The sequence below is a fragment of the Chrysemys picta genome, chromosome 11 (assembly GCF_011386835.1).
Source record: "Chrysemys picta bellii isolate R12L10 chromosome 11, ASM1138683v2, whole genome shotgun sequence".
In the NCBI taxonomy this organism is placed as follows: domain Eukaryota; kingdom Metazoa; phylum Chordata; order Testudines; family Emydidae; genus Chrysemys; species Chrysemys picta.
In genome coordinates, this window is record NC_088801.1 from 76,882,090 (window position 1) to 76,908,970 (window position 26,881).

The following is a 26,881-nucleotide window of genomic DNA, read 5'->3' on the forward strand; positions in this document are numbered from 1 at the left end:
TGTACTTCAATTTAAGCATCACTTGCCAATATTATTCCTTGGGTTTGAATGTTAAGACTGCTGGGTGGAAGAGAGTTAGTGGACTTTTTAAATACATTATCTCCGTATAATTTTTAGTTGTTTCAAAAGATACTTCTCTGCATTTGCTTCTATTGGATCCTTTGAATTAAAGAGTTCTCCCAAATGCTACTCTTACAAGCATATGGGTAAATCTCCCAGTGTAACTATAATGTTGTTGTTGTCATACCCAATATTCTCTCTAGAAAGCACTATGTCTGGTATTGATAGCTATACCAGATAAGCATTTCTGATATTTTTAGTGTCTTCCTGGGAAATACTATATTTTGGGGACAATAATCTCTAATGAACAGTTGTGAGGAACAGTGTTGTTCATTCAGATGCTATGCCAAGGAACAGTACTGCTCTACATGTAGGTGCTTCGATGCCCCCATGTTCAGAGATGCACTAGTTTTTATGCTGTCACCATATCTCAGATCTTAACAGAGAACTTGATAAAGTATTGGTACTGGTGAGAATATGTTATGTGAATTTATTGAAAACCGTGTAGGAATTATTTTTGACATTTCCAGATAGTCCCTTCATCTACGTAAATATTCTCTAAAGTGCCACACTTCTTGGTAATTTTTAGTTAGATTTCTGCAAATTGTTTTTGGTTGGTTGGCCTGGGAATCTTTTAAAACTTTTTTTTTTTTTTTTTTTTTAATGCAGGAGGAATTTGAAGCTGAAAGGAAGACTGCCTGGCGCAGCAAGGAGCAGGTGTTGATACAAGAGACAGAAAAGGCACAAGCACATTACGAAAAGGAGAAAGAGGAGTTATCAGTACAGATACAGGAAAAGACAAATATAATCATCCAGGTATGTGAAAATATTGAGGCTTAGATTTTAATTGCACTTTCCTTGTGTCCTGTTTGAACATAGCTTTCCTCTCCTCCCCCTTTCCCCATTAAGATGTATTTGTACAGAGGATACCACTTTGGTGCAGTCATTGGTTTATATTAACTAGTTTTTGAGGCATTGTTGGCTTCTTCTGTTAGCTAGTGTGTTATGAGGATAGCATTGTACCTTAGTGGGTGGAGAAAAAGTTGTGATGCAGCATGGTTGTGGCTGCTACAGGAGGGAACCTATCCAGTTACTTTCAGTGATTATTCCATTCTCCTGAGATATAATATTTTAATTTTCTGGTATTGAAAAAAATGTACTCGATATGTCACAAAAACAAACAATGACATGATCCCTGTGTTGAAGTTAGGGTATGAGACAAGGGAGAGGAACGGATGGACAAAGGTGACAATAATTACTCTTAAGGCATGTGCATATATTGATGATTCTGTGTGTTTGATTGCTTACCTGTCCTGCCCTTTGTTTCTTGCAGGTGAGATGGGTAAGGTTTAGGAGAGGTTTGGCTGTGTCAAGGAAGATGGCTTGGCACAGAAATTTGAGGCATCAGGGGCAGCATGAAAGAAGGTGCAGACACACCTGTGAGGGACAATGAAGGGGGTATCAAGGCTGATGTTTTGATATCTAAAAACACTACCTCTACTATAAACCGCCTCTCTATAGTCCTCTCTTGGTTACAGAAACTGAACAATGATTCTCCTACATAGTAACTTTTTTGTAATGCACAAGTATTAATGTTAGTAGTATTAGATAAAAAATAAGCTACATTTGTGACTTTCTTGAAACAAAATTGAAAATTATTTCTTGAAAATTTTATGCAATTACAAGGTGCCTTGTTTTACATCAAAACAGTTTAACTAATTTTAATACTGTAAATCATACTAGGCCCCTCCATCCCCATATTGTAATAATTGGTTTCAATCTTTTGTTAAAGTTTAAGACAAATTCATTCTCCATAAAGTGGAAAACTATCAAAATTGTCCATGCGTAAATTTAGTCTGGAAATTAGACGTTTTCTAACCATCAAAAGAGTGAGGTTGTGGAACAGCCTCCCAAGAAGAGTAGTAGAGGCAAGAATCCTAATTGGGTTTTAGGGTGGAACTTGATAAATGTCTGAAAGGGATTGTATGCTGTGGCTGCCTATGATAGCAAAAGATTGGACTCGATGACCTAGGAAGGTCCCTTTCAATCCCATGTTCTTATATCAGCACGGATGTTTCATGGTATAACAAATTTGTATAAAGAAAATCTTGGAAGTTACATTCATATTGCAAAGTGTCCTGCTTTGAAGGCAGTTCTGTTAATGATACTGAAAGACAAAAATGGAAAGGGAGAGGGTTATGTAAAAGATCAGTACTTAGATTTAAAACAGATAAAATTAACCCCCTCGGTGCATGAGGACCCCCTATCATGACATACAAAACAATGCTCCTTTTCTAGTCAATATTTCTTACCTAACAGCCTTAAGAAAACTTCAGTTGGTCAGCTTTTAGCTGACTTCATGACTGATGCAGAAGTTCCGGTTAGATGCATGTCCTCTAACTAGCTCCTTTTTCACTGCTGACACTAGAGACATGAGACTTCCATCCTCCATGGTGGCATGAACCACCTGTTCACGGGGATGAGGAGACGCTAGCTGCTCTAAAATTCTAAAGTTATGTAAAGGGCAGGAGGGATAGCTCAGTGGTTTGAGCATTGACCTGCTAAACCCAGGGTTGTGAGTTCAATTCTTGAGGGGGCCATTTGGGGATTTAGTTGGGAATTGGTCCTGCTTTGAGCAGGGGGTTGGACTAGATGACCTCCTGAGATCCCTTTCAACCCTGATATTCTATGATTCTATGAAAGTTTTGCTAGTTGCACGGAAAAATGGATCCAAGAATGAGAGTGATTAATCTAAGGGTATATCTACACTGGCAAGTTTCTGCGCAACAAGTTATACCACTTTAATAAAAGTGCTGGAATTAAACCGCTGTTGCGTGTCCACACTGTGCTCCTTGTGGCAGTGGAGCGCGTCCACATTAGCATCTCTTTCATCAGCAAAGAGAGCAGTGCATTGTAGTAGCTATCCCACTGTGCAACTGGCCGCAGGGTGCTTTGGGAAAGGTTTGCAGTGCCTCAGGGGCAGGCACAGTGTCACATGATGCAGGTTTCCCAATCCCATTGTTCCATGGGCATCCTACTACATTGCCAGCTGCTTTTCAACTGGAGGGGAGAGTGTGACAGGGAGAGAGAGAAAGAGAGGGTGGGTGGGTGGGGAGAGACAGTGTGTTTTGGAGGTCAGAGAGTATGTCAGCATGCTGCCTTGAAAGTTCAGACAGCGTCAGGAAGCAACCAGTCCTGGGGAAGGGGCAGGGCCGGATTAATCTATTGTGGGCCCAGTGCCAAACATATTTATGGGCCCCCATGGAGGCAATGGTGCATGGCATGGGGAGCTCAGTGCCCAGAGCAAGGGGCCAGGCAGAGGCAATGGGCCATGGCATGGCATGGCACGGGCGGCCCCTCTCCGCCCAGCCCAGTGCGAGGCTACTATTTACAAACCAGCAGTTGCCAGATGCACAGTGGTCCACCCGGCCCTGTGCTGCCAGCATGCCCCTTCCCCTTGGGGGCGGGCTCATGCCGTGCCACACAGCCCCTTTACCCCCCTGCCCAACACTCCCTCCGGACTCCCTATGGCCAGAGCCCTGCCCCACCCCACAAATGCACAGCGCCATGCACAACACCAGTCCTGCCTAGCACCCCCGTTCATAGCCCCACCACAACTGCCCAGCACCCGCCATAGAACCACCACTCTCTAGTGCCCCAACACACATTTTCCCCACGCCCTCAGAGCCCACTTCCCCCCACAAACACCCCCCCCCCCCCCCCAGAGGCCCACTCTTCCATGTCCTGCCTCCCGGCTGCACTCACCTGATCTGCTGGGAGGCGACTGTGTCTGCTGGGCTGAGATGGCAGCGGAGCCAGAGCTGGTCCTGGGGTGGGGAATCACTCCGGCCCGTCGGGAATGGCACGATCAGCCAGGGCCTGCCCGGCCAGCTCCCTGAAGACGCACTTGCCTGGAGGGGCCCAGCCAAGCCCCCCACGCTGTTCCCCCTGCCCCCACCTGACTGAGACTGGCCGGGCTTCTGCACCAGTCCCAGCCGGCTCAGCTCCAGGGAGACAGGCTGGGACCCACAGGTGGTGGGAAGCAGAGACTGCCTGGAGCTGGAGGTGCATTGGGGTCTGGCCAGGGGGCAGAGAGGAGCAGGGGGGTGGGGCCAGGGGGCGGAGAGAAGTTCTCGGCTAGCCGGCAGGCAGGCTGAGAGGAGCAAGTGGTGGGCGGGGGGGAGCAGTGCAAGCGGAGCAGGTCGGGGCCCCTTATGAGCATGGGCCTGACTCCATGGCGCCACTGGCACCATTGTAAACCCGGCACTGGGGAGGGGGAAACCCTGACATCAGCCCCCGTCTCCCTCTCCAGCTATCTTGTCTGTCTGTCTCTTTCTCGCTCTCTCTCTCTCTCTGCACACACGCCTGCCTCTGTGCTCAACAGCAGGAGCATGCCCCATTAATGGTTGGCTTTGTGTCCCAGAGCAGACTGTCACAGCACCCAAGGGCTGTCAGAAATGGAGCTTTGAAAGGGAGGGGCGCATGTCTCCAGGGCAGCCAAGTTCAAAACAATGAGCAGAGTGGCCACTTGAGGGATTATGGGACACTTCAGGAGGCCAATTGATTGCTTTCTGCACTGTAATGTGTTTACCTTGCCAATACAGCGCTGGAGCCTCTGCTCTTTTGACTCTCGTGGATGTGCTTTTTTTGCAACGCTGCAACTGAGGAGTTTCTGTACACTAAGTGGCTTGGCAGTGTGTACACCTCAGGAGTTACACCGGAGAAGGCTGCTTTACTGCGCTGTAATTGCCAGTGTAGACAAGGCCTAATTTAGCTTGTTTGGAAAGCTCTTGCAGAACAGAAATCTTGGTAGAATCAAGATTCCCTCCAGGCTTTAGGATGGGCAGTGACAGACTGTAAAGGCTGTGTGTCTTAGGGCTTGTCTACACTGGCACTTTACAGCGCTGCAACTGTCTCGCTCAGGGGTGTGAAAAAACACCCCCCTGACCGCAGCAAGTTTCAGCGCTGTTATGTGCCAGGGTAAACAGTGTACCAGCACGGGGAGCCACGCCTGTCATGGAGGGTTTTGTTTAAGAGCTCTGGGAGAGCTCTCTTCCAGCGCTCTGCCGTGACTACACAAACCATGTTAAAGTGATGCCAGTGTAGACTAGCCCTTAAGCAGGAAATGTAGAAACAGCAAATGAATTAAAATGAGCTGTTTTTTGTACTTAGAATAAATTAAAAGTGAAGGTGAGTTGTCAAGGTTGGAAATGAAAGGGAGTAAAGTATCAGTTTAGTTGTGGTGCTCCCTTCTAATAATTCAGGAGAATCCCAGAGTTTATTTTAATGTTGTTGGCCAATATTCAATGCAAATGCTCAAAAATGTAGAATTGTTACATCAAAACTATTCCTCAGTGAAACTTCATTTTCTGTTTAGATGAAAAACTGGAAATTGGTAATAGTAACTTCAAGAAGAGCACATTATTTTGTAAAAAGAACAGGAGTACTTGTGGCACCTTAGAGACTAACATTATTTTGTGCTCTTCATACAGTGTTTAATGAATAACGGCAGAAAATTGGCAGGGAAATGGAATGCTTTTTACCCTGGTCTCTCCTTTTCCCTCTTCAAAGAAAAAGTATAGTTAAATACTTGCTTTGTGTTGAGGCAAAAGTTGTTGCCATAGTAATGGTTTGTTCGGGTGATCAGGTGTAACGTTATTGATGTAAATGTGCTTGATAGCTGCCAGCAGTTAAAGCACTATTCACTTTTAAAAGAGCAGCATATTGAAGTCAACACAAAAATGAGAGCAGAGAATAAAGGATGTTTTCTGGACAAAAAAGGTTTATTGGGATAAAGAATGGAGAAACATTGGTTGGGATGTGATCTTATTGAGTCAATTCACTGTTGAAGTTTGTGTGCTGCACTGTAGCAAATTCTGCCAGAGCACTGCTTTCTATCCTTCAGACTTGAATGGAGAAAGTTAATGCAAAACAAACTGAAGTGTCATTAAGAGCTTATATAACTTGCCAGCATTACTTGAATGTGCTGAGACTATGGATGCAGATTTAACAGCGACTTTAAACAAAACTATACTAGAAAGAGAGAAAAACAATTTTAACTGCCGTTCTGTTTTAGTCTTTCTCATGTTCTCCAACTCTTGTGGTATTCGAATCCATTATAAATGGAATGCGGTCTCCAGAGCTGTTTGTGATTTCTCTGTATTGTAGATGAGATTTCATAATAAGATAACTGAATAAAGCTCTAGTAGTTTGGTAAAAATGACTGGCCTTTTATCCCTTGCCTTGTTGTTCCATTTCCCACAGCTGGAAAAGAAAGTGGAGTCTTTAAATCAAAAGTTGGAGGAGACTAACTCTGAGCTAGAGACCCTGCTACAGCGACGAGACAGAGAAAATCAAGAAGGAGAGTACCTGGTAGCTATGTTGAGATCTGATATCGAACTGTCCCAGAATGAAAGGTTAGTTCATTTTGGGATATATAGTGTTCAATGTCGTATATCTGTTTGTTTGTTTTTTTTTCTTCTGTAAATGAAAAAGTAACTAAGCCAAATTAAATGTATAGGAAGGTGACGATGTTTTCGCTATCTTTGAAGCATATCCAAGTTACTGTTAGTCTTTACTTTACATGCTAAAAATCTAGGACACCTTGAAAATGAACATTACCATTCTGATACCCGCTTCACTAACTGGTATCTGTTTATTATCTGAAATAGGTATACAAATTAGCTCAGAGTTTGAAAAGAAAGGTGAAGGCTTTTTTGGGATCAGATGGAAGAGCAGGGTAGATTCTTTCTGTTTTCAGTTTACCTCTGGGTACATTAGAATCTCTTTAGGAAACAATTAGAACTGAGTAGTTATTGAAAGTAGACATTGTAGTGAAGAAATCATATTGATGATTGGAATAAGAGTAATGTGTAGTCTTTATCTCATGGTAGGCAAACTTTGGAAAAACTCTGTATAGTGCATGGGGGTGGGGTCCAGATGTAGGGGTTGAGCTTCAGTGGGGTGGGGTTTGGGTATGGAGGGGTAGGAAGGTTCTGGTTGTATGGGATGAGGCTTTGCGGGGGTGTCTGGGTATGGGAGGTCCAGATGCACGGGGGTTGGGCGTACAGTGACCCCCTCCCCCTGCAGCTGAGGAGTGATGGGGGCAGGAAGCAGGGGAGGATGCTGAGTTTCCTGCAGCTGGGAGAGGTTTCTGGAGGTGGGTCTGGCACAGCCCCAGCTACTCCTTGCAGGAGAAGAGGAAGTCTCGTCCACTCCTGCCTCCAGCCCAGCTGGGACTAGCAGCTGATATCCTGGTCAGAGTAGGAGCCACTGCCTGGGGTGTCCTCTGCCCTGCGGTGATTTACCTGTCTGCCAGCTGCTCTGGGTGCTTGAAATGATGTACCTGTGCAGGTAGGGAGTGGTGCGTGACTGCTCTTGCAGGGTTCCTTTGCTTCCTTGTCAGAAAGTCATTTTTCTGTGGGGGACATGAATTCTGCACGCGCACAGTGGCGCAGAATTCCCCCAGAAGTATTAGTAGTGTGGTGTGTGTGTGCGAGGTGTGGTTTTTGTTTTGTTTTGTGTTGTTTTTTTGTTTAAGAGACCTCTGAGTGAGGAGAGGGAGATCAGTTGGTGCAAAAACAAAGGAAAGGAGATCCAGGTGCATGGAATGGAATTGAATGGAAGGTGCAAAGACGAGAGTGGGATAAAGATACAAAAAGATTTTCAGGAAGTGGACATGTTGAAGTATAGAAAGCAGAATTGGGAGTAGGAAGAAATGGGAGACACAAAAGTGGAATTGTGCCATGCCATAAAGATGAGAAGCTTGAATATAATATGGAAAACAAGGGGAAGCCATTGGAGCAGTTTGAAGGCTGGAGAAAGTGGCCAGCGTTGTAAGAATAAAGTTAATTTTTGCAATCTCATTTCTTCAGAGGTTAGAATTAAGTTAGGCATCACGAAGGCCAGTCATGAGAAGGGTGCATTAGTCAAGGGTGACCAAGGATGGAGACGGAAAGCATGATTTTTAAGAGCGTAGAGTAAAAAGCAAGAATTTACTTAAAACTGAATGTGGTTCAGGAGAGGGCTGAGTACTACAGGCTCACAAGCTCTGTGCTGTAAGCTGGGGATAGTGATGGAGAGAGGAGGAAGAAGGCCTGTTAATTTTTCATTGTGTGTGAGAGGGCAGTGGTCCATCCAGGAAACCACGTTTGGAAATATAATATTTCAGTGTGGATGGGAGATCAGGAGGGAAGAGGTAGATGTCAGTCATTTGCATAGACATGGTAGCTGAAATTGTGGGAGCAGATGAGCTCCTCAGAGTGAGAATTGAAAGTAACCAGGGCAGAACTCTGGGGACAAGACAGAGAGCAGAAGAGGAAATGGATTTGATTGGCATGTATTTTCCAGAGCTAAAGAATTATTACGCATGATAGGCTTTAATACTACACACTAGTGAGAACTCAAATTATTGCCATTACTTTATGGAAAGAATTTTCATCGTCGTTGTAATGTTCTTTTGTGTGGAGAAGCTTAGCAAACATCCAGATGTCTCTCACCTTCATTCATACATAACTATTCAGTTAAAAATGATGGCATGAAACCTTCAATTAATTTGCAATACTTATCTAATATTTATGAATGGTATAAGAAGCTTGTAATAACAAATCAATATTTTACAGATGTTTTTGTTATTGGGAGACAGCAATTGTTTGGGATTCTCATAGAGCAGGGGTAGGCAACCTACGGCACATGTGCCAAAGGCGGCATGCGAGCTGATTTTCAGTGGCACTCACACTGCCTGGGTCTTGGCCACCGGTCTGGGGGGCTCTGCATTTTAATTTAATTTTAAATGAAGCTTCTTAAACATTTTAAAAACCTATTTACTTTACATACAACAATAGTTTAGTTATATATTATAGACTTATAGAAAGAGACCTTCTAAAAATGTTAACATTTATTACTGGCACGCAAAACCTTAAATTAGAGTGAAAAAATGAAGACTCAGCACACCGCTTCTGAAAGGTTGCTGACCCCTGTGATAGAGCAATGAAGAGACAAGGTCTCAAGGTCTAATCAACAACGTCTAATTTAACAATTAATCCTTCATTTGTTCGGGGAATTTAGTAGTGAAAATATCTGCAAAGTGGCATCCTTACTAGAAGAGGCATTTAAATATTGATAACATGCTGTGTCACAGAATCTCTCAAACCTGCAGAGAGGTTTTGAATTTTTAAAAGTGTTATCAATATTTAAGTACCTCTTCTAGTTGAAATATCCTGTACTTTGCACTGTATGGTATTTCTGTTCTAGGAAAAAACTTCAGGAATCTTATCAGCAAGTTTTGAAATTATTTGTGGAAATGGTAAAGGCCACTATCGCCACAGAAGACCTTATCTGTAAGAAAGTTGGTCTCTGTCTCGATGACAGTCTAGCATCTGGAGATTCTAGAGAAAGCCGCAGCATGATGGAAGAAGTGGGATTCATACAGCATTTCAAAGCCAGAGAGAAGCATGACCTAGAAAAAAGTGAGTGTCAGTCTGGGCATAGTTTATTTTTTTAAGATACGGTTAATGTCATATCATACAGCCAGGGCTGTCTGCATGGATATTTTATATTACAGTGTTCTCCACGTCCACCCAATGGGGTTTTCCAGAGTTCTGATAGACTGTCAATATCCTGCTTTAATCCTCTTGCTTTAATCCTCTTGACCATGAAAATGCTGTACTGAGGCAAAGATAGTTCCATTGTGTGTTCATCAAAACCATTATAATGTGCCCTTTCTCTATCATAGCATTGGGAGCCTGAACTGGAATAATGAAAGGCTGGGGAGGTCTTGGACTTTGTAGCAACTATGTGTAGGCCACAGGGCCTCCTGTTATATCTTAAAAGATTTGTCATATCTAACTGGGCAACATGCATCTAGGTGTAACTATTCTCTTCAAACATCTCAAAGTAGTTTCAGAGCTTCAAAAATATGTCCAAATCTGATGGAGGTATGTCAGTTTTTAAGTATTAAAGAACGTCTTTATGTTGAGATGTTTTCCATTAATTACCGTATATACTGGTTCATAAGCTGAATATTTTTGGTAAAAAAAGTGACACATCAAAGAGCAGGGATCGGCTTATAAACGGGTCTACACCAAAATTTGATGATTTTAAACTCTATGGAATCACTGAATTGAATAATTAATACATTGTCGTTTTGTTTACCTGGAGTGTTTGCAGGCATGGAGCCCCTCAGCTCCCTGTGGCCGCGGTTCGCCATTCCCAGCCAATGGGAGCTGCGGGAAGTAGCATGGCACTTCCCGCAGCTCCCATTGGCTGGGAACAGCAAACTGCGGCCACTGGGAGCTGAGCGGCTCCGTACCTGTGAACGCTCCTGGTAAACAAAACGTCCCGACCCGCCAGCGGCTTACCCTGACAGGCTGGGAGCCAAAGTTTTCCAACCCCTGAAATATAGGGTTAGCTTATGAAAGGGTCATACAGTTTTTGCTATTTTTACTTCTCCGTCTTGTGGGGTCAGCTTATACACGAACAGGCTAATGAACGAGTATATACGGTAAACATTGCTCAGTCCCAAGCAATGTCACTGTTACATTTGCATATGATCATGTCAGTCAGTTGTGTAACGAGTAGCTGTTTCTGGAATAATTTTTTGTAATAGTTTTTTCTAATTCATTTTATTCTTTTGGTAGGTGACCTGCTGGATGAAACTCTCACAGAACACAACCAGGTGTCTGCAGTGACCGATGAAGGATCTGAGCTGAGCCAGCACTTATGTGAGAGTGTTTTTGCAAGCCCAGACCTGGCACTTGAGAACGAAGAGATGATCCTGAAAATCTGTCGCCGTTTGCGCACTGCTGTGGAGAAACTTCTAGAGCTGGTTACAGAATCAACTAAACAAGTAAAACTAGATCTCAGCCTTTAGCTACATATTGGCATAAACAATTGGGGTCTAATCCTGTGACATGCTGAGACCCTTGGGCATTAAGGCATTCAGCATTTTGTAGGATTGGGTTCTTGGGGAAGTGCATGAAAAGCTATGTACACAGCTCACATTTCCAATAAGAAATCTGTACACATCTTCCTACTTGCTGCATTGAAGGTTCTGCCCTCATTACCTATGAGAACTGTTCTGGTAATATCTGTTAATATGTGTAGTAGAACCTCAGAGTTACTAACACCAAAGTTATGAACTGACTGGTCAACAGCACACCCCATTTGGAACCGGAAGTATGCAATCAGGCAGCGGAAACAAAACAAAAAAAAAAAAGCAGCACTGTACAGAACAATATTGTGTTAAACATAAACTAAAAAAATAAAGAGAAAGTTTAAAAAAAAAAAAAAAATTTGACAGGGTAAGAAAAAGTTTCTGTGCTTGCTTCATTTAAATTAAGATGCGTTTTTTTTCTGCATAGTAAAGTTCCAAAGCATTAAGTCAGTGTTCAGTTGTAAACCTTTGAAAAATCAACCTTTATGTTTTGTTTAGAGTTACGAACAACCTCCATTCCCGAGGTGTTGATTATTCTGAGGTTTTGCTGTATTTTGGACCTGAATTAGATTACATGCCATCTGTATTTTATGGGGTGCTTGCAATAATGAAACAAGATGTTTGTTGTCATGGCAAGGTTTAAACTGGAACTTTACCCACCAGTTTAATAGATATGTATTCAGCTTCTTTGTTGGAGAGCAGAATTAGAATTTTCAGGTTGCCTGTAGTGAAGCAAAGGGCAGAGGAGGGCTTTCAGACCCCTCTGAAGCGATCTTCCTACACAAAACAGTGATGACTGATCCTGGAGGGGGCCACTTCTACTGAGGAAAACTGTCATGACAGAGGCTTCTTAGGAAAGGGGTAAAAGGGCAATAATGAAGGATCCTAACCCCACATACTTGCAAATATACTTTGCATGGCTTACATACTGTAAAATGGGGTGGAAGACTTTTACAATTAGGGTTACCATACGTCTGGTTTTTCCCGGACATGTCCGGCTTTTCGGCAATCAAACCCCCGTCCGGGGGGAATTGCCAAAAAGCTGAACATGTCCGGGAAAATGCCAGCCGGGCACTTCCCCTCCCGCGGCGGCTCTGCTCCTCCCCGACTCTTCGGCTCTGTTTAAGAGCCGGGCTGCCCCAGCGCTACCGGCTTCAGGCAGCCCCCATGCCTCCGGACCCTGCGCCACCGGAGCCCGGGAGGGGAAGTGCCCGGCTGGGGCGCAGGGTCTGGAGGCAAGGGGGCTGCCCGAAGCCCAAGCGCTACCGGCTTCACGGTTTGCCGGGCAGCCTCCAGACCCTGTGCCCCCGGCTGGGCGCTTCCCCTCCCGGGCTCCAGCTGCGCTGGGGAAGCGCCGGCCGGGGGCGCAGGGTCTGGGGGCTGCCCGGCAAACCGTGAAGCCGGTAGCACTCGGGCAGCCCTTTCCGCGTGGCTGGGAGTGGGAGGGAGGAGGGGGCGGAGTTAGGGCAGGGAAGGGGCGGAGTTGGGGCAGGGCTGGGGGTGGGAAATGGGTGGGGCCAGGACCCTGTGGATGGTCCTCCTTTTTTTATTAAGTATGGTAACCCTATTACAATGAAAACTAGTACATAGCTGAAAGACGAAACCTGTAGATGTTTCAGTGATGGCAAACGAAGAACTTGGAATTGAGTTAAGCACTGCAAGGAGAAAGATCCATCGTGTGTTTCACAATATTGTGAATCTCTGTAACTCTAAAGAGAAACTTTTGACTCCACTGGGAGCCAGTAGCAAAATTACCTTTGACTTCAGTGAGATTGAGCCATAAAACCCATTTTTAAAGTCATGCATTATGCGGTGAGGTAGTTGTTTGAAAAGATCTACCGTATATACTTGTTCATAAGCCGGTTCTCTTTTTTAAGCCGACCCGCCCAAGATGGATAAGTAAAAATGGAAAATTTTTATAACCCGTTCATAAGCTGAGCCTATAATTCAGGGGTCAGCAAACTTTGGCTCCTGGGCCATCAGGATAAGCCGCTGGTGGGCCGAGATGGTTTGTTTACCACGAGCATCCGCAGGCACGGAGGTAAACCTAAGTAAACAAAGTGTCCCGGCGCGCCAGCTGCTTACCCTGACGGGCTGGGACTGCAACTGGTGGGGAAATTTTTTTGGGGGGGGAGAAGCTGGGAGTCGGGGGAGTAACCCCTGTGATCACCCCCCACATGACTCCACCCCTAGCCCAGGACCCCCACACTCTCCCCATCCTATCCCTTCCCACCTTATCTGGGGAGGGCCAGGGGAGGATGTCTCTGGCCTGGCTGGAGCTGCTCCAGCAGGCTGGGCGGCACGGCCGCAGCCTGCTCCAGCAGTGTGGCCACAGTCTGCTCTGGGGGGTGGGGCTGAGCGGCACGGCTGCAGCTTGCCAGCCCTAGAGCTGCAGCTGCTTTGGAGGCTGGGGGGAGAGCAGCATGGCCAGAAGTGGAGAGACCCTGACCCCGCCTCTTCCCTTCCGGCTTTGCTGGCTGTGGTGCCTCTCCTTGCTCCCTCTGTTGGGGGAGGGGCTGTGTCCCACCTCTCCATCTCTATACCCGTTCTTAAGCCGATCCCCTTCTCTTGTGCTTCCCTTTTTTTACTAAAAAAATTCGGCCGATGAACAAGTATATACGGTATTTTTATTATTACTGCTTCAAAACACTTAATTGGCTATTAATACATTAAAACAAAGTCCTATAATTATCATTGCAGTTCATATGTTTAGCGTTGTATGTTGTCATGTACCTTTTTTTTTTTTGTTAGTTGGAGAAAACACATGAAATTCACGCTCACTTTGAGGAAGAATTCAGCCGCAGAAATCAGGAAACTGCCCAAGTGGTTAGTCAGCACCATGATCTAATGGAGTGTCTAAATGAGGAAAATGAGGCAAAGAATCAACTGGCACTGGAACTTCATAAAGCAGAAGGTAAGGAAATGAAACAAAAACAGATTTCAGATGCTATTTATATAATATAAAAAAAGTATTTGGAGGTGGATCAATGAATTTATAATGCATATTTGATTGCTTTATCTGCCCACTATGGCATTCTAAATCCCTGTGTTACTTGAAATAGATATGTCCTCTTTCTCCCATCAAATGTGGCACTTGCCTCCCCACCATCAGCATTACACTTACCTGAGGTCCGGAATGGGCCCAGTGTTCAGTACTGTATTAGTGGCATGTTTTTTATGCTAAAAATGTCAGGACTTTAAAAACCAGTATCTCACATTCTTGCATGGCTAGAAATGGAATGGGAGCTTTATACCATTCGGAAAGGGGAGATGCCTAGTTTCCCAACGGGTCCCAGCACTCACAGCTAGTCCAGAAAGGACCCACATGACAGTAGAAGGAAATATTTGATGAGGATGTATGCAAAGGAAATTATAAAAGACATGGGAGACAAAGAAAGAACAGGCTATTAACCGGAGAGCATTGAATACCAACTGGCAGGCAAAATTGGAATTGCTAAATAATTATTTTACTTTGTCTATCACTGAAAGAAACAAGTGACCTTAGTACTTGATGTTCGTAATTTTAAAACTAGCAGGATGTGATGAAAATTCAGGAAGTAGTCAAGGAACTCTGTCATTAGCAGTTGCTTTTGGAAACTTTTCTTAGACAGAAGTCCCAAGAGGTGCATAGGGGAAACATACTGTCAGTTTTGGGAAGTGTGAGACCCAGTGAAGTACAAACCAGTTGTTCTCTGATGACTTGGGAAATAAAAGCCAGCATTGGTTTAAAAGACTGATGGTCGCACCAATATACATGTAATGTCATTCCTTGTCAAATAACTAGTTTAATAGTATTGTTGAGTTTTTGTAGTGTGCTTTTATGTGCTCAAAGCACTCAGAAATGTTACCTAATTAAGCCTGATGCCAACCTTTGTAGGCAGGGCCAGTTCCAGGCACCAGCCCACCAAGCTTGTGCTTGGGGCGGCACCTGGAGGGGGGCGGCGCAGTGTGGTGCTCCGGCCGCCGGGGAGAGCGGAGCCCCAGCCGGGGCTCGCCGCCCTCCCCCCGGCGCTCTGGCCGCCGGGGAGAGCGGAGCCCCTGCCGGGGCTCGCCGCCCTCCCCCCGGCGCTCTGGCCGCCCTCCCCCCATCCCCTGCTGTGCGGGGCGGCCAAAAAGCCAGAGCCGGCCCTGTTTGTAGGCAGATATTATCCCCATTTTACACATGAGGAAATTAATCATCGAAAAGGCTGTGTTGTCCATTTCTTTGGAGAGTGAGGGAGAGAGGCTGTTTAGAGAAGGGGTAATGGTTGTCACAGTTACATACAAGGTTGCTATAAGCAGGAAGGGGAAGAGAACTGTTACGAATAAGACATGAAATCATGGATTTAAATGGGAGAGAATTTCAACTTTAAATATCTATTTTAAGAAGTGCTGATATTGAAGTGTTACACTCTCTTACAAATATATTTAAAACGGGGAAAATGTGTTATGGCATCATGGCATGCCCCCTAAAGGCAGTGGTGGAATCCATCAGTACTTGAGATCTTGGTTACAACTTGATTATATGAATGGGTGTGATGCTCCTTTTGAAAATTCTTTTGTTGTTTCTTGTACATGGTAAATTTTACTGTTAAGAACATAAAAATGCCTATACTAGGTCAGAGTAATAGCCCACCCAGACCAGTATTTGTCTTTCAGTGGGGGCTGGTGCTAGATGTTTCAGATGGAGTGAACCGAACAGGGCAATTTATCCAGTGATCCATGCCCTGTTGTCCTGTCCCAGTTTGTAGCAGTTAGAGGTTTAGGGACACCCAGACCAGTGGGTTGCGTCCAGCCTTCTTGGCAAATTGCCTTGGATGGACCCATCCTCCATGAACTTATCTAATTGTTTTTTTCAGCCAGTTATGGTTGTGGCCTTCACAAGATCCCTAGCAACAAGCTCCACAGGCCAACTGTGTGTTGTGTGAAGAAATATTTTCTTATGTTTATTTTAAACCTTCTGCCTATTAATTTCATTGGACGGCCCCTGGTTCTTGTGTTACGTGAATAGGTAGCTAACACCCTATTCACTTTCTCCACACCATTCTGGATTTTGTAGATCTCTGTCATATCCTCCCTGAGTTCTCTTTTCCAAGCTGAACAGTCCCAGTCTTCTTACTCTCTCTTCGAATGGAAGCTGTTCAGTAGCTTTACTTGTTTTTCTAGCCTTCTCTGTGTTTTTTCCAATTGACCAGAACTGCGCACATTATTCAAGGTGTGGGTGTACCATGGATTTATATAGTGGATTTAAAGTTCACATGTAACAGATCTGCTTTGACAATGGTTTTCAACCTTTTTTTCATTTGCGGACCCCTAAAAAAATTTCGAATGCAGGTGCAGACTCCTTTGGAAATCTTAGACATAGCCTGCAGAGCCCAGGTTGAAAACCACTGCTCTGTGGTAACGACAACCTTCTGTGGATCCTTTAAACATAGTCTGTGGACTGCCAGGGGTCTGCGGGTCACAGGTTTAAAACCTCTGTGCTAATATATATCTAAATTTTGGCTTGTATAAGTTACAAATAAATGTTCTTTAAGAAATTTCTTTCATAAATCAGTGCTATTATTTGTGCAAGGCAAACCTCTGGCACAACTTGGACCTGTCTAATAGCTCAAAGAAAACTTAAACATATTGTATGCACTATTAATACATATGCTGAGAATTAACCAGATTCTTCTGTCAGATGCCCTTATTTTAGTTTATTTCTTTCCTGCAGACAGGCTTTGGAGCATCTTAAAATGCCCTTAGTATGTTATGGTTTTTTTTTTTTTTTTTTCTACGATTGAACTAAGATACAGTACTGAATTTAAAATAAACGGGTTGTTCTTCGAGTGCTGTTCCTGTGGGTGCTCCACTTTGGGTATTGGTGCGTCCCGGCACTGTTGATCAGAGATTTATGGTAGCCGTGTCTGCGCGGGTAGGTGTCTTGCGGTGCCGCTGGTGCCGCATGTAGTGCGTGCACGACCTGAGCCCTCTAGTTCCTTCTCAACTGTCCTCGGCTGAAGACAGAGCTCTGGGGCAGTATTAGCACTCTTCCCTAAAATAGTTAAAAAATAGTTTAATTAGATAGTTAGTTAGAAAGTTATAGTTACCGTTAGTGTTAATTCCCGTCTGGCCCCCTTCCCCCCCCCCCCCCCAATAAGACTATTTTGTTAGCTACCTCCTCTCAGGGGATGGTTATCCGTTAAGATGCCTGGCTCCTCAGGCTTCAGACACTGTGGCTCCTGCATGAAGCTATGCCCATTTCAAATGGGCATTCATTGTGTGTACACAGTCTGGGTGAGGGGCATAACCCCCAAAATGCCCCCACTGCAGCAATTTGAGAGCCAGAGCCTGATGTGATAGGGATCTCTGGCTAAAAATGATTTTAATGGAGAAATCCCTCCAACCCAATTCGGACAAGCAGACTGCCTCTCTAGACACTCCTCCAATTGGAAAAGGAGACATACCGTATGAAAGACCAAAAAAGAGGGCTCAGAATTCTCCACAGAGAGTACTGTGAAAAGAGAGGCTCCTGCCAGGTCGCTACCTCCAATGCCGACATATGCTCGGGGGAGCACCTGTGATGCTCCAGGCACCTCCAGCAACGCCGAGGCCCGAGCAAAGGAGATAGAGTCGAGGCACAAAGACATGCCTCCTCCATGGCACCAAGTTCACCTGCAAGGGACTCGGCACTGAGCATCTCCCCAGGCACCATGCCTACGCCCTCGGCACCGACAACACAGGTGGGGGAAAAAAACAAGTCGGCACTGGCCGCACTGAAGCGGGCACCAGTGAGAGCGGACGTCATGGCACTGATGGTCCAGATGTTGGCACCACACAGTCTCTTTTCCACCAGAAAGAGATGGTGGTACCGTCGGCACCGCACTCCCCGATACTCGGTACCGAGGGTTCCCCGACAGGCTATGGAGGAGATCCCAACAGCTCTCGCGACATTGCACAATTTTCCAGCGAAGACGAGGAGGAGATGCAGGAGCTAAACACCTTCTCACTACACCATTCCTCACCAAAAGAACGCCGACCACCTTGGAGCCATATGGGACCAAGATACCACCAGACGACTCAACCATGGTGCAGACCACCATGGATATACTCACCTATGGCCTTCCTAATGCAGTGGGCACATTGGGAACCCTGGGCTTCTTACACGGTCCACATTCCAGGCTACCCATGGTGCACAGACGCGAACTGCACTCTAACCCTGCATCTCCCACACTGCAGCCCATGGAGGCTCAGGACGTAGGCGAGGACAAGGAAACTGGAACAGACCAAGAAATTACCTCTCCTGCTCACAACACTTCCTCCTCCCCAGATGAGGCCATTATGCCCCCAATGCTAACTTGAGCAGACAATTTCAAGTAGTTTCAAGAACTGTTTAAGCGGGTCACTCACAGACAGGAAATACCACTAGAGGAGGTGCAGACAAACCAGCACAAGCTGGTACAAATACTACAACCATCATCTACTTCCAAGATCGCTCGTCCTATCAACGATGCCATCTTGGAACCGGCAGAGTCCGTCTGGCAGACACCAACCTCAATTCTGCCAATGTGCAAAAGGGGCAGACTTTCTCTTTGCACATCTGCCCCCCAACACCTTAGTGGTCAATGTTGCGAATCAACGTGGCAAGCAACAACAGTTTAAATCTACACCACAGGAGCAAGAATACACGAGACTCTACCTGTTTGGGTGTAAAGTTTATTCTTCAGGCACCATACAACTCAGAGTGGCCAATCTGCATTGTTAGCTAAATATTATTATGATAACTATGTGAAACTTAGCTCATTCATAGCAGAGCTCCCCAAGGAGAAACGGTCACAGTTTCAAGCCATCATCAATGAGGGTCAACTGATAGCCCAAACAGCCCTACAAGTGTCACTAGGCACTGCAGCCAGAACCATGGCCACAGCTGTAGTCATGTGCCGGTGATCCTGGCTACAGGCCATGCATAAAACCAAGGAACTGCCAACAAAGGTAGAAAACCTATTTTTCAATCGAGAAAAGCTTTTTCTCAAAGAAAACTGATGAGGTGCTTCATTCGATGAAGGACTCTTGGGCCACCCTCCGCACTTTGGGGATTTATACCCCACCTGCAAAGGGAAGAAGGTACCATAGAATCATAGAATATTAGGGTTGAAAGAGACCTCAGGAGGTCATCTAGTCCAACCCCCTGCTCAAAGCAAGGCCAATCCCTAACTAAATCATCCCAGCCAAGGCTTTGTCAAGCCTGACCTTAAAAACCTCTAAGGATGGAGATTACACCACCTCCCTAGGTAACCCATTCCAGTGCTTCACCACCCTTCTAGTGAAATAGTGTTTCGTAATACAAACCTAGACCTCCCCCACTGCAACTTGAGACCTTTGCTTCTTGTTTTGTCATCTGCCACCACTGAGAACAGCCTAGCTCCATCCTCTTTGGAACCCCCCTTCATGTAAATCCCCCCTCACTCTTCTCTTCTGCAGACTAAATAACCCCAGTTCCCTCAGCCTCTCCTCGTAAATCATGTGCCCCAGCCCGCTAATCATTTTTGTTGCCCTCCGCTGGACTCTCTCCAATATGTCCACATCCATTCTGTAGTGGGGGACCAAAACTGGATGCAGTACTCCAGGTGTGGCCTCACCAGTGCCGAATAGAGGGGAATAATAACTCCCCTCAATCTGCTGGGAATGCTCCTACTCATACAGCCCAATATGCCATTGGCCTTCTTGGCAGCAAGGGCACATTGCTGACTCATATCCAGCTTCTTGTCCGCTGTAATCCGCAGGTCCTTTTCTGCAGAACTGCTGCTTAGCCAGTCGGTCCCCAGCATGTAGCAGTGCATGGGATTCTTCCGTCCTAAATGCAGAACTCTACACTTTTCCTGTTGAACCTCATCAGATTTCTTTTGGCCCAATCCTCCAATTGGTCGAGGTCACTCTGGACCTTATTCCTACCCTCCAGCGTATCTACCTCTCCCCCCAGTTTAGTATAATCTGCGAACTTGCTGAGGGTGCAATCCATCCCATCATCCAGATCATTAATAAAAATGTTGAACAGAACCGACCCCGGGGTCACTCCGCTTGAAACCGGCTTCCAACTAGACATCGAGCTGTTGATCACTACCCATTGAGCTGACAATCCAACCAGCTTTCTATCCACCTTTTGCCTCTCCCATTCAGTAAGGGTCCCACACTTTCCCTGACCACCTTCTTGTTGCTAACATAGCTGTAAAAACCCTTCTTGTTACCCTTCATATCCCTTGCTAGCTGCAACTCCAGTTGTGTTTTGGTCTTCCTAATTACACCGCTGCATAGTCTAGCAATATTTTTATACTCCTCCCTAGTCATCTATCCAAATTTCCATTTCTTGTAAACTTCCTTTTTGAGTTTAATCTCACCGACGATTTCACTGTTAAGCCAAGCTGGTCGGCTGCCATATTTGCTATTCTTTTCTGGACTTCAGGATGGTTTGTTCCTGCACCCTCAATAAGGATTCTTTAAAATACAGCCAGATCTCCTAGACTACTTTCCTCCTCATATTAGCCTCCCAGAGGATCCTGCCCATCAGTTCCCTAAGGGAGTTTGTCTGCTTTTCTGAAGCCAGGGTTTGTATTTTGCTACTCTCCTTTCTTCCTTTTGTCAGGATCCTGAACTCAACCATCTCATGGTCACTGCTGCCTAGGTTGCCGCCCACTTCTACTTCCCCTACCAATTCTTCCCTGTTTGTAGGCAGGAGGTCAAGAGGAGCACGGCCCATAGTCAGTTCCTCCAGCACTTTTACCAGGAAGTTGTCCCCAACACTCTCCAAAAACTTCCTGGATTATCTGTGCACTGCTGTATTGCTCTCCTAGCAGATGTCAGGGTGATTGAAGTCCCCCATTAGAACCAGGGCCTGTGATCTGGAGACTTCGGTTAATTGTCTGAAGAAAGCCTTGTCTACCTCATCCTTCTGATCCGGTGGTCTATAGCACATGCCCACCACGACATCACCCTTTTGTTCTTGCCTCTAAACTTAACCCAAAGACTCTCAACGGCCTTTTCTCCAGTTTCAAACTGGAGCTCTGAGCAATCATACTGTTCTCTTACATATAATGCAACTCTTCCACGTTTCCTCCTGTACCTGTCCTTCCTGAACAGTTTATACCCATCCATGACAATGCTCCAGTCATTTGAACTGCCCCACCAAGTTCCTCTTATTCCAATCACATCATAATTCCTTGATTGTGCCAGGACTTCCAGTTCTCCCTGCTTCTTTCCCAGGCTCCTTGCGCTCATGCACATGCACCTAAGAGAACTAGCCGATTGCCCCACTTTCTCAGTATGAATCAGGAGGTTTCCCGTCTTGCACCCTCCTCCTTGTGTTTCCTCCCGGTATCGCACTCCCGCACTTACCTCTGGGCTTAGGTCACTATCCCCCGGCGAACCTAGTTTAAAGCCCTCTTCACTAGGTTAGCAAGCCTGCCTGCGAAGATGCTCTTCCCTCTCTTCATTAGGTGGATCCCATCTCTTCCTAGCAATCCTTCTTCCCAGAACAACATCCAATGGTCGAAGAATCCAAATTCCTCTCTCTGACATCACCTGCGTAACCACGCATTCACCTCCACAATTGACAGTCCCTACCTGGGCCTTTTCCTTCAACAGGGAGAATGGACAAGAACACGCCTTGCGCCTCAAACTCCTTTATCCTTCTTCCCAGAGCTATGTAGTCTGCAGTGATCCACTCAAGATCATTCTTGGCAATATCATTGGTGCCCATGTGGAGAAGTAGGAAGGAGTAGTGATCCGAAGTCTTGATCAGTCTCGGTAAGCACTCCACATCCTGGATTCTAGCTCCAGGCAAGCAGCACACTTCGAGTCTCCTGGTCTGGTCGGCAGATGGATGACTCCATCACCCTTAGGAGGGAGTCCCCGACCACCACCATCTGTCTCCTCCTCTTGGGTGTGGTGGTTATGGCTCCCGCATTCCTAGGACAATGCATCCCATGCCTTCCGGCCGATGGGGTCTCCTTATGATACCTTCCCTCACAGGGCCCTTTCAAATCTTTCTCTGCAGTAGTACCTGTGGAGAGACCCGTATCAGATACCCAGAGACTCCTCTAACAACCGGCAACAACATTGGCCTTACGTCGAGGACCGCCTCAATCACAGGTGCCAACTTCCCAATCAGCCCCTCCAAAACCGCAATTTTGACAATTTGGTCAAGGGTTTGAACGACCTCCCTCACCAGACAGCGCCTATGCCCGAACCATTCCCAATTTTTGGTCATTGACTTTGCCCTTTTTATCACATCTAGACCTCAATAACATTGGACCAATGGGTTTTAGAAATACCATCCCCTTCACCTCCTGATCACCTTCCCTATCCTCCTCCCTGTCCCTCTTCAGGGACCCTTCTCATGAGCACCTATTACGACAAGAAGTCAATCATCTTCTACAACTAGGTGCCGTGGAATGAGTTCCTTCACAATTCAAAGGGAGGGGATTGTACTCCCATTATTTCCTGACCCAGAAGAAGAATGGGGGATGGAGACCTAATCTGGACCTAAGGAAGCTCAATAAATTCGTATGCTCCCAAAAATTCAAGATGGTCACATTGGGCACGATACTTCCAGCGCTGCAACAGGGGGACTGATTTTCAGCCCTCGACCTTCAAGATGCTTATTTCCATATCACCATTCATTCCGCTTACAGGAAATTTGTGTTTCACGGTAGGACATGAACACTTTCAGTACAGAGTTCTACCATTCGGCCTATCTGCAGAAAAGGACCTAGGGGTTACAGTGGACCAGAAGCTGGATATGAGTCAACAGTGTGCTCTTGTTGACAAGAAGGCTAATGGCATTTTGGGCTGTATAAGTAGGGGCATTGCCAGCAGATTGAGGGACGTGATCATTCCTCTCTATTCTACATTGGTGAAGCCTCATTTGGAGTACTGTGTCCAGTTTTGGGCCCCACACTACAAGAAGGATGTGGAAAAATTGGAAAGAGTCCAGCGGAGGGCAACAAAAATGATTAGGGGTCTGGAGCACATGACTTACAAGGAGAGGCTGAGGGAACTGGGATTGTTTAGTCTGCAGAAGAGAAGAATGAGGGGGGATTTGATAGCTGCTTTCAACTACCTGAAAAGGGGTTCCAAAGAGGATGGATCTAGACTGTTCTCAGTGGTACCAGATGACAGAACAAGGAGTAATGGTCTCAAGTTGCAGTGGGGGAGGTTTAGGTTGGATATTAGGAAAAACTTTTTCAGTAGGAGGAGGGTGAAGCACTGGAATGGGTTGCCTAGGGAGGTGGTGGAATCTCCTTCCTTAGAGGTTTTTAAGGTCAGGCTTGACAAAGCCCTGGCTGGGATGATTTAGTTGGGAATTGGTCCTGCTTTGAGCAGGGGGTTGGACTAGATGACCTCCTGAGGTCCCTTCCAACCCTGATATTCTATGATTCTATCTACTGCTCCAAGAGTTTTCTCCAAAACCCTAGGGGTAGTCGTGGCACATTTACGCCAACAGGGAATAATGATCTTTTCCTACCTGGACGACTGCCTTATCAAAGGCCCAGCCCTACAAGGAATGATGGACACAGTCTAGGCCACTATCACACTATTCCGGGAGCTAGGGTTACAAATAAACAAATGAAAATCGATTGTAATCCCGGTCCAGCAACTGGACTTCATCAGGGCACATCTCGATGCTATGGAAGCCAAGGCTTCCCTTCCTCAGGCCAAATTCATAACTCTCACAAACCTTCTCAGATGTACAAGTCATCCCTCAAATATGGGGTTGTACTTTCCTGCAACTACTAGGACACATGGCAGCCACAACGTTCATGGTACGACATGCAAGACTACACATGCGATGCTTACAAGGCTGGTTACGCAAGGTATACATACCCAGCAAACACAACCTACACAAATGACTCTCAGTACCACCCAGTGTCCTGGACACTACAATGGTGGACAAGACCACAAAATGTATGTATGGGCTTCCCTTTCCAGCAGGAACCCCCATCCGTTGTGATCACCACAGATGCGTCACTGATGGGCTGGAGTGCCCATATGAATCATCACACGGCCCAAGGCAAATGGTCTCTGGCAGAGACTGAGCTACACATCAGCATACTACAGCAATGCCTGCAGACAATTCCTATCTCATATAAAGAACAAGTCTTTTGCATTATGACCAACAATATTGCATGCATGTCTTACATCAACTGCCAAGGAGGCGCTCATTCACACTCGCTACGTACCAAAGCCATAAAATATGGAGCTGGTGCACACAACACTACATAAACATCTTGGCATGGTACCTGCCTGGCTGTCAGAATGCGACAGCGGACACACTCAGCAGGTACTTCTCTCAAGACCATGCTGATGGGGAATTCCCATCATCGACCTGTTTGCATCCCCAACAAATGGCAAATGCACAATGTTCTGTTTGCGAGCAGGACTCTGACCACGATCACTGGGGAACGCCTTCCTCATCAAATGGGAGGCACAACTCATGTATTTATTTCCACTGATATCACGCATGTCGCACTAGATACAAACAGAGAGGGCCAAGGTTATCCTCAGAGTCACGACATAGCCCAGACAAGCACGGTACCCTTATCTGATGCGAATGGCGGTATGTGCCCCACGAGCCCTCCCTCCTAGTGCAGATCTGCTGTCTCAGCACCACAGTCGTACTCTTCGCCTGAACCTGGAGCTAATCCACTTACAAACATGGCTCCTACATGGTTCCACCATGGTGAACTAATTTACTCAGAACAAGTTAAACGTGTGTTATTAAACACCAGGATGATGACCACACTTAATACTTGCCTTCAAAAATGGAAGAGATTCTCCGCCTGGTGTCAAGAAAGACAATTAACAGCCTCTACAGTACCACTAGTGCTGGAATACCTACTGGAGCTGAAAAGTTCAGGTTTAAGAATGAGCTCAATCAAAGTTCATCTGGTGGCCATTACAGTGTTCCATCAGGAGATCGATGGAACCTCAACATTCGCTGACCCAACTACTAAACGCTTCCTCACGGGTCTCATGAACATTTACCCAGAAGTTCGTTGGCCCACCCCAACGTGGGACCTCAATCTGGTGCTGAAATGCCTCACCAGACCACCATTCGAACCATTAGTCATCTGTTCCGTGCTACATTTATCCATGAAAGTGGCCTTTCTGGTTGCTATTACTTCTACCAGAAGGGTGAGTGAGATAGGTCTGCTCATGGCTGATCCTCCATACACAGTATTCTTCAAAGAAAAGGTTATGCTACGTCCGCACCCAAAGGTTACGTCTACATTTCATCTGCACCAACCAATCCATCTCCCTACATTCTATCCTAAGCCTCTCAGGAATCCAAGAGAGGCCACCCTGCACCCACTGGACTTTAGACGTGTGCTAGTGTTTTACCTTGAAAAGACCAAACCCTTCCGGAATTCTCCTAGACTTTGTCTCTACTATTGAGCGTTCAAAAGGAGACACAATATCTACTCAGAGATTGTCTAGCTGGATCTCCACATGCATTCAACTGTGCTATCGTATGCAGAATACAGAACCACCGGAACACATTAGAGCACATACTACTAGATCTGTTTTAACCTCAATAGCGTTTCTACGTAGTGTTCCAATATTAGAGATTTGTAAGGCAGCCACTTGGGCCTCTGTCCACGCATTTGCTGAACAGTGTGCAATCACTCATGACTCCAGGAGTGACACCATCGTGAGTCTCACAATACTTACCTCTATGACTCAAACAAACCCGAAGTCCCCTGAGGGGCACTGCTGTACAGTCACCTGAAGTGGAGCACCCACAGTGACAGCACTCGAAGAAGAAGGGAAGGTTACTCACCTTGTGCAGAAACTGAGGTTCTTCGAGATGTGTGTCCCTGTGAGAGCTCCACTACCCACCCTCTACTTCAGAGTTCGCAGTAGGGACCCTGTGGTAGAGAAGGAACTGGAGGCCTTGGGTCGTGTGCACGCTACATGTGGCACCAACGGCACCACGACCCGCCTACTGCGCACGCATGATCTGCGGGGACACTGCTACTGTAAATCTCTGATCAGCAGTGCTGGGATGCACCAACACCCGAAGTGGAGCACCCACAGGGACACACATCTCGAAGAATCTCAGTTATTGCACAAAGTGAGTAACCTTCCCTTCCTATTGGTGATAGTTTCAATAGTTAGTTGATAGTACTTTAGGTAAGAAATTCAGTGTCTACACTTTTAGTTTACTTTTGGATTTTAGGTATCATTGAAGGCTATGTAGTAGAGAAAGCAGCCTTAGAAGAGGCAATGAACCTGAAAGAAGAGTCTGAACGACGCCTTGTTTTGGAACTGGAGAGCTTGCAGGAACAGTTTCAGAAGCTAACCCAGGAACAGGCAATACTCTGTGAGGAGCGGGATATGTTAATAAGTCAAAAGAAAGCTCTGGCTGCCAACGTAGGAGAAATAGAAGTTGGTAAGTAATGCTTTAATAACATTTATTGATATTTCTTTTGTATAATGGTCGATTGAATAGCTCAGGACAGGAAAGGGTAGAGCAGGGACTTCCAGTTAACTTTGAAAATAAACCCAGACATGACACTTCTGTTTTTAGAAATAAGATGTTGCTGTTAATGAGAAGTACTCCAATGTCTAGTGACAAATGGAAGGAGTATGGAAAAATAAGCATGATGAACTAAAAGTGATACTGAATGGAAGGTGATGTAATTGATCATGAGGATCTGTCAACTAAAATTTAGTTAACTGATAGAGCATAGGCAGGAGAGAAAGGGAAAAAGAAGTAGATCTGTGTCGCTAGGGACTTGTCTACACTACCTCCCAGGCAGCGATTGATCCAGCAGGGGTCAATTTATTGCGTCTTATATAGACGTGAAAAATCGACCGCTGAGCTCTCTCCTGTCGACGCCGGTACTCCACCAGAATGAGGCGCGTAAG

The 26,881-nt window shown here is 45.8% G+C and overlaps 1 protein-coding gene across 21 annotated transcripts in view; it reads left to right on the forward strand.

Moving 5' to 3' along the window:
* Positions 1-26,881, forward strand: part of PCNT (pericentrin) — a 243,875-nt gene that overhangs the window by 113,986 nt on the left and 103,008 nt on the right. For all 21 annotated transcript variants that reach the window (XM_065562243.1, XM_065562244.1, XM_065562253.1 and 18 more), the window contains 6 exons: positions 730-876; positions 6,325-6,476; positions 9,313-9,527; positions 10,698-10,906; positions 13,745-13,907; positions 26,190-26,402. In XM_065562243.1, coding sequence (XP_065418315.1) covers positions 730-876; positions 6,325-6,476; positions 9,313-9,527; positions 10,698-10,906; positions 13,745-13,907; positions 26,190-26,402 — 1,099 coding nt within the window. The remainder of the gene's footprint in view (positions 1-729; positions 877-6,324; positions 6,477-9,312; positions 9,528-10,697; positions 10,907-13,744; positions 13,908-26,189; positions 26,403-26,881) is intronic.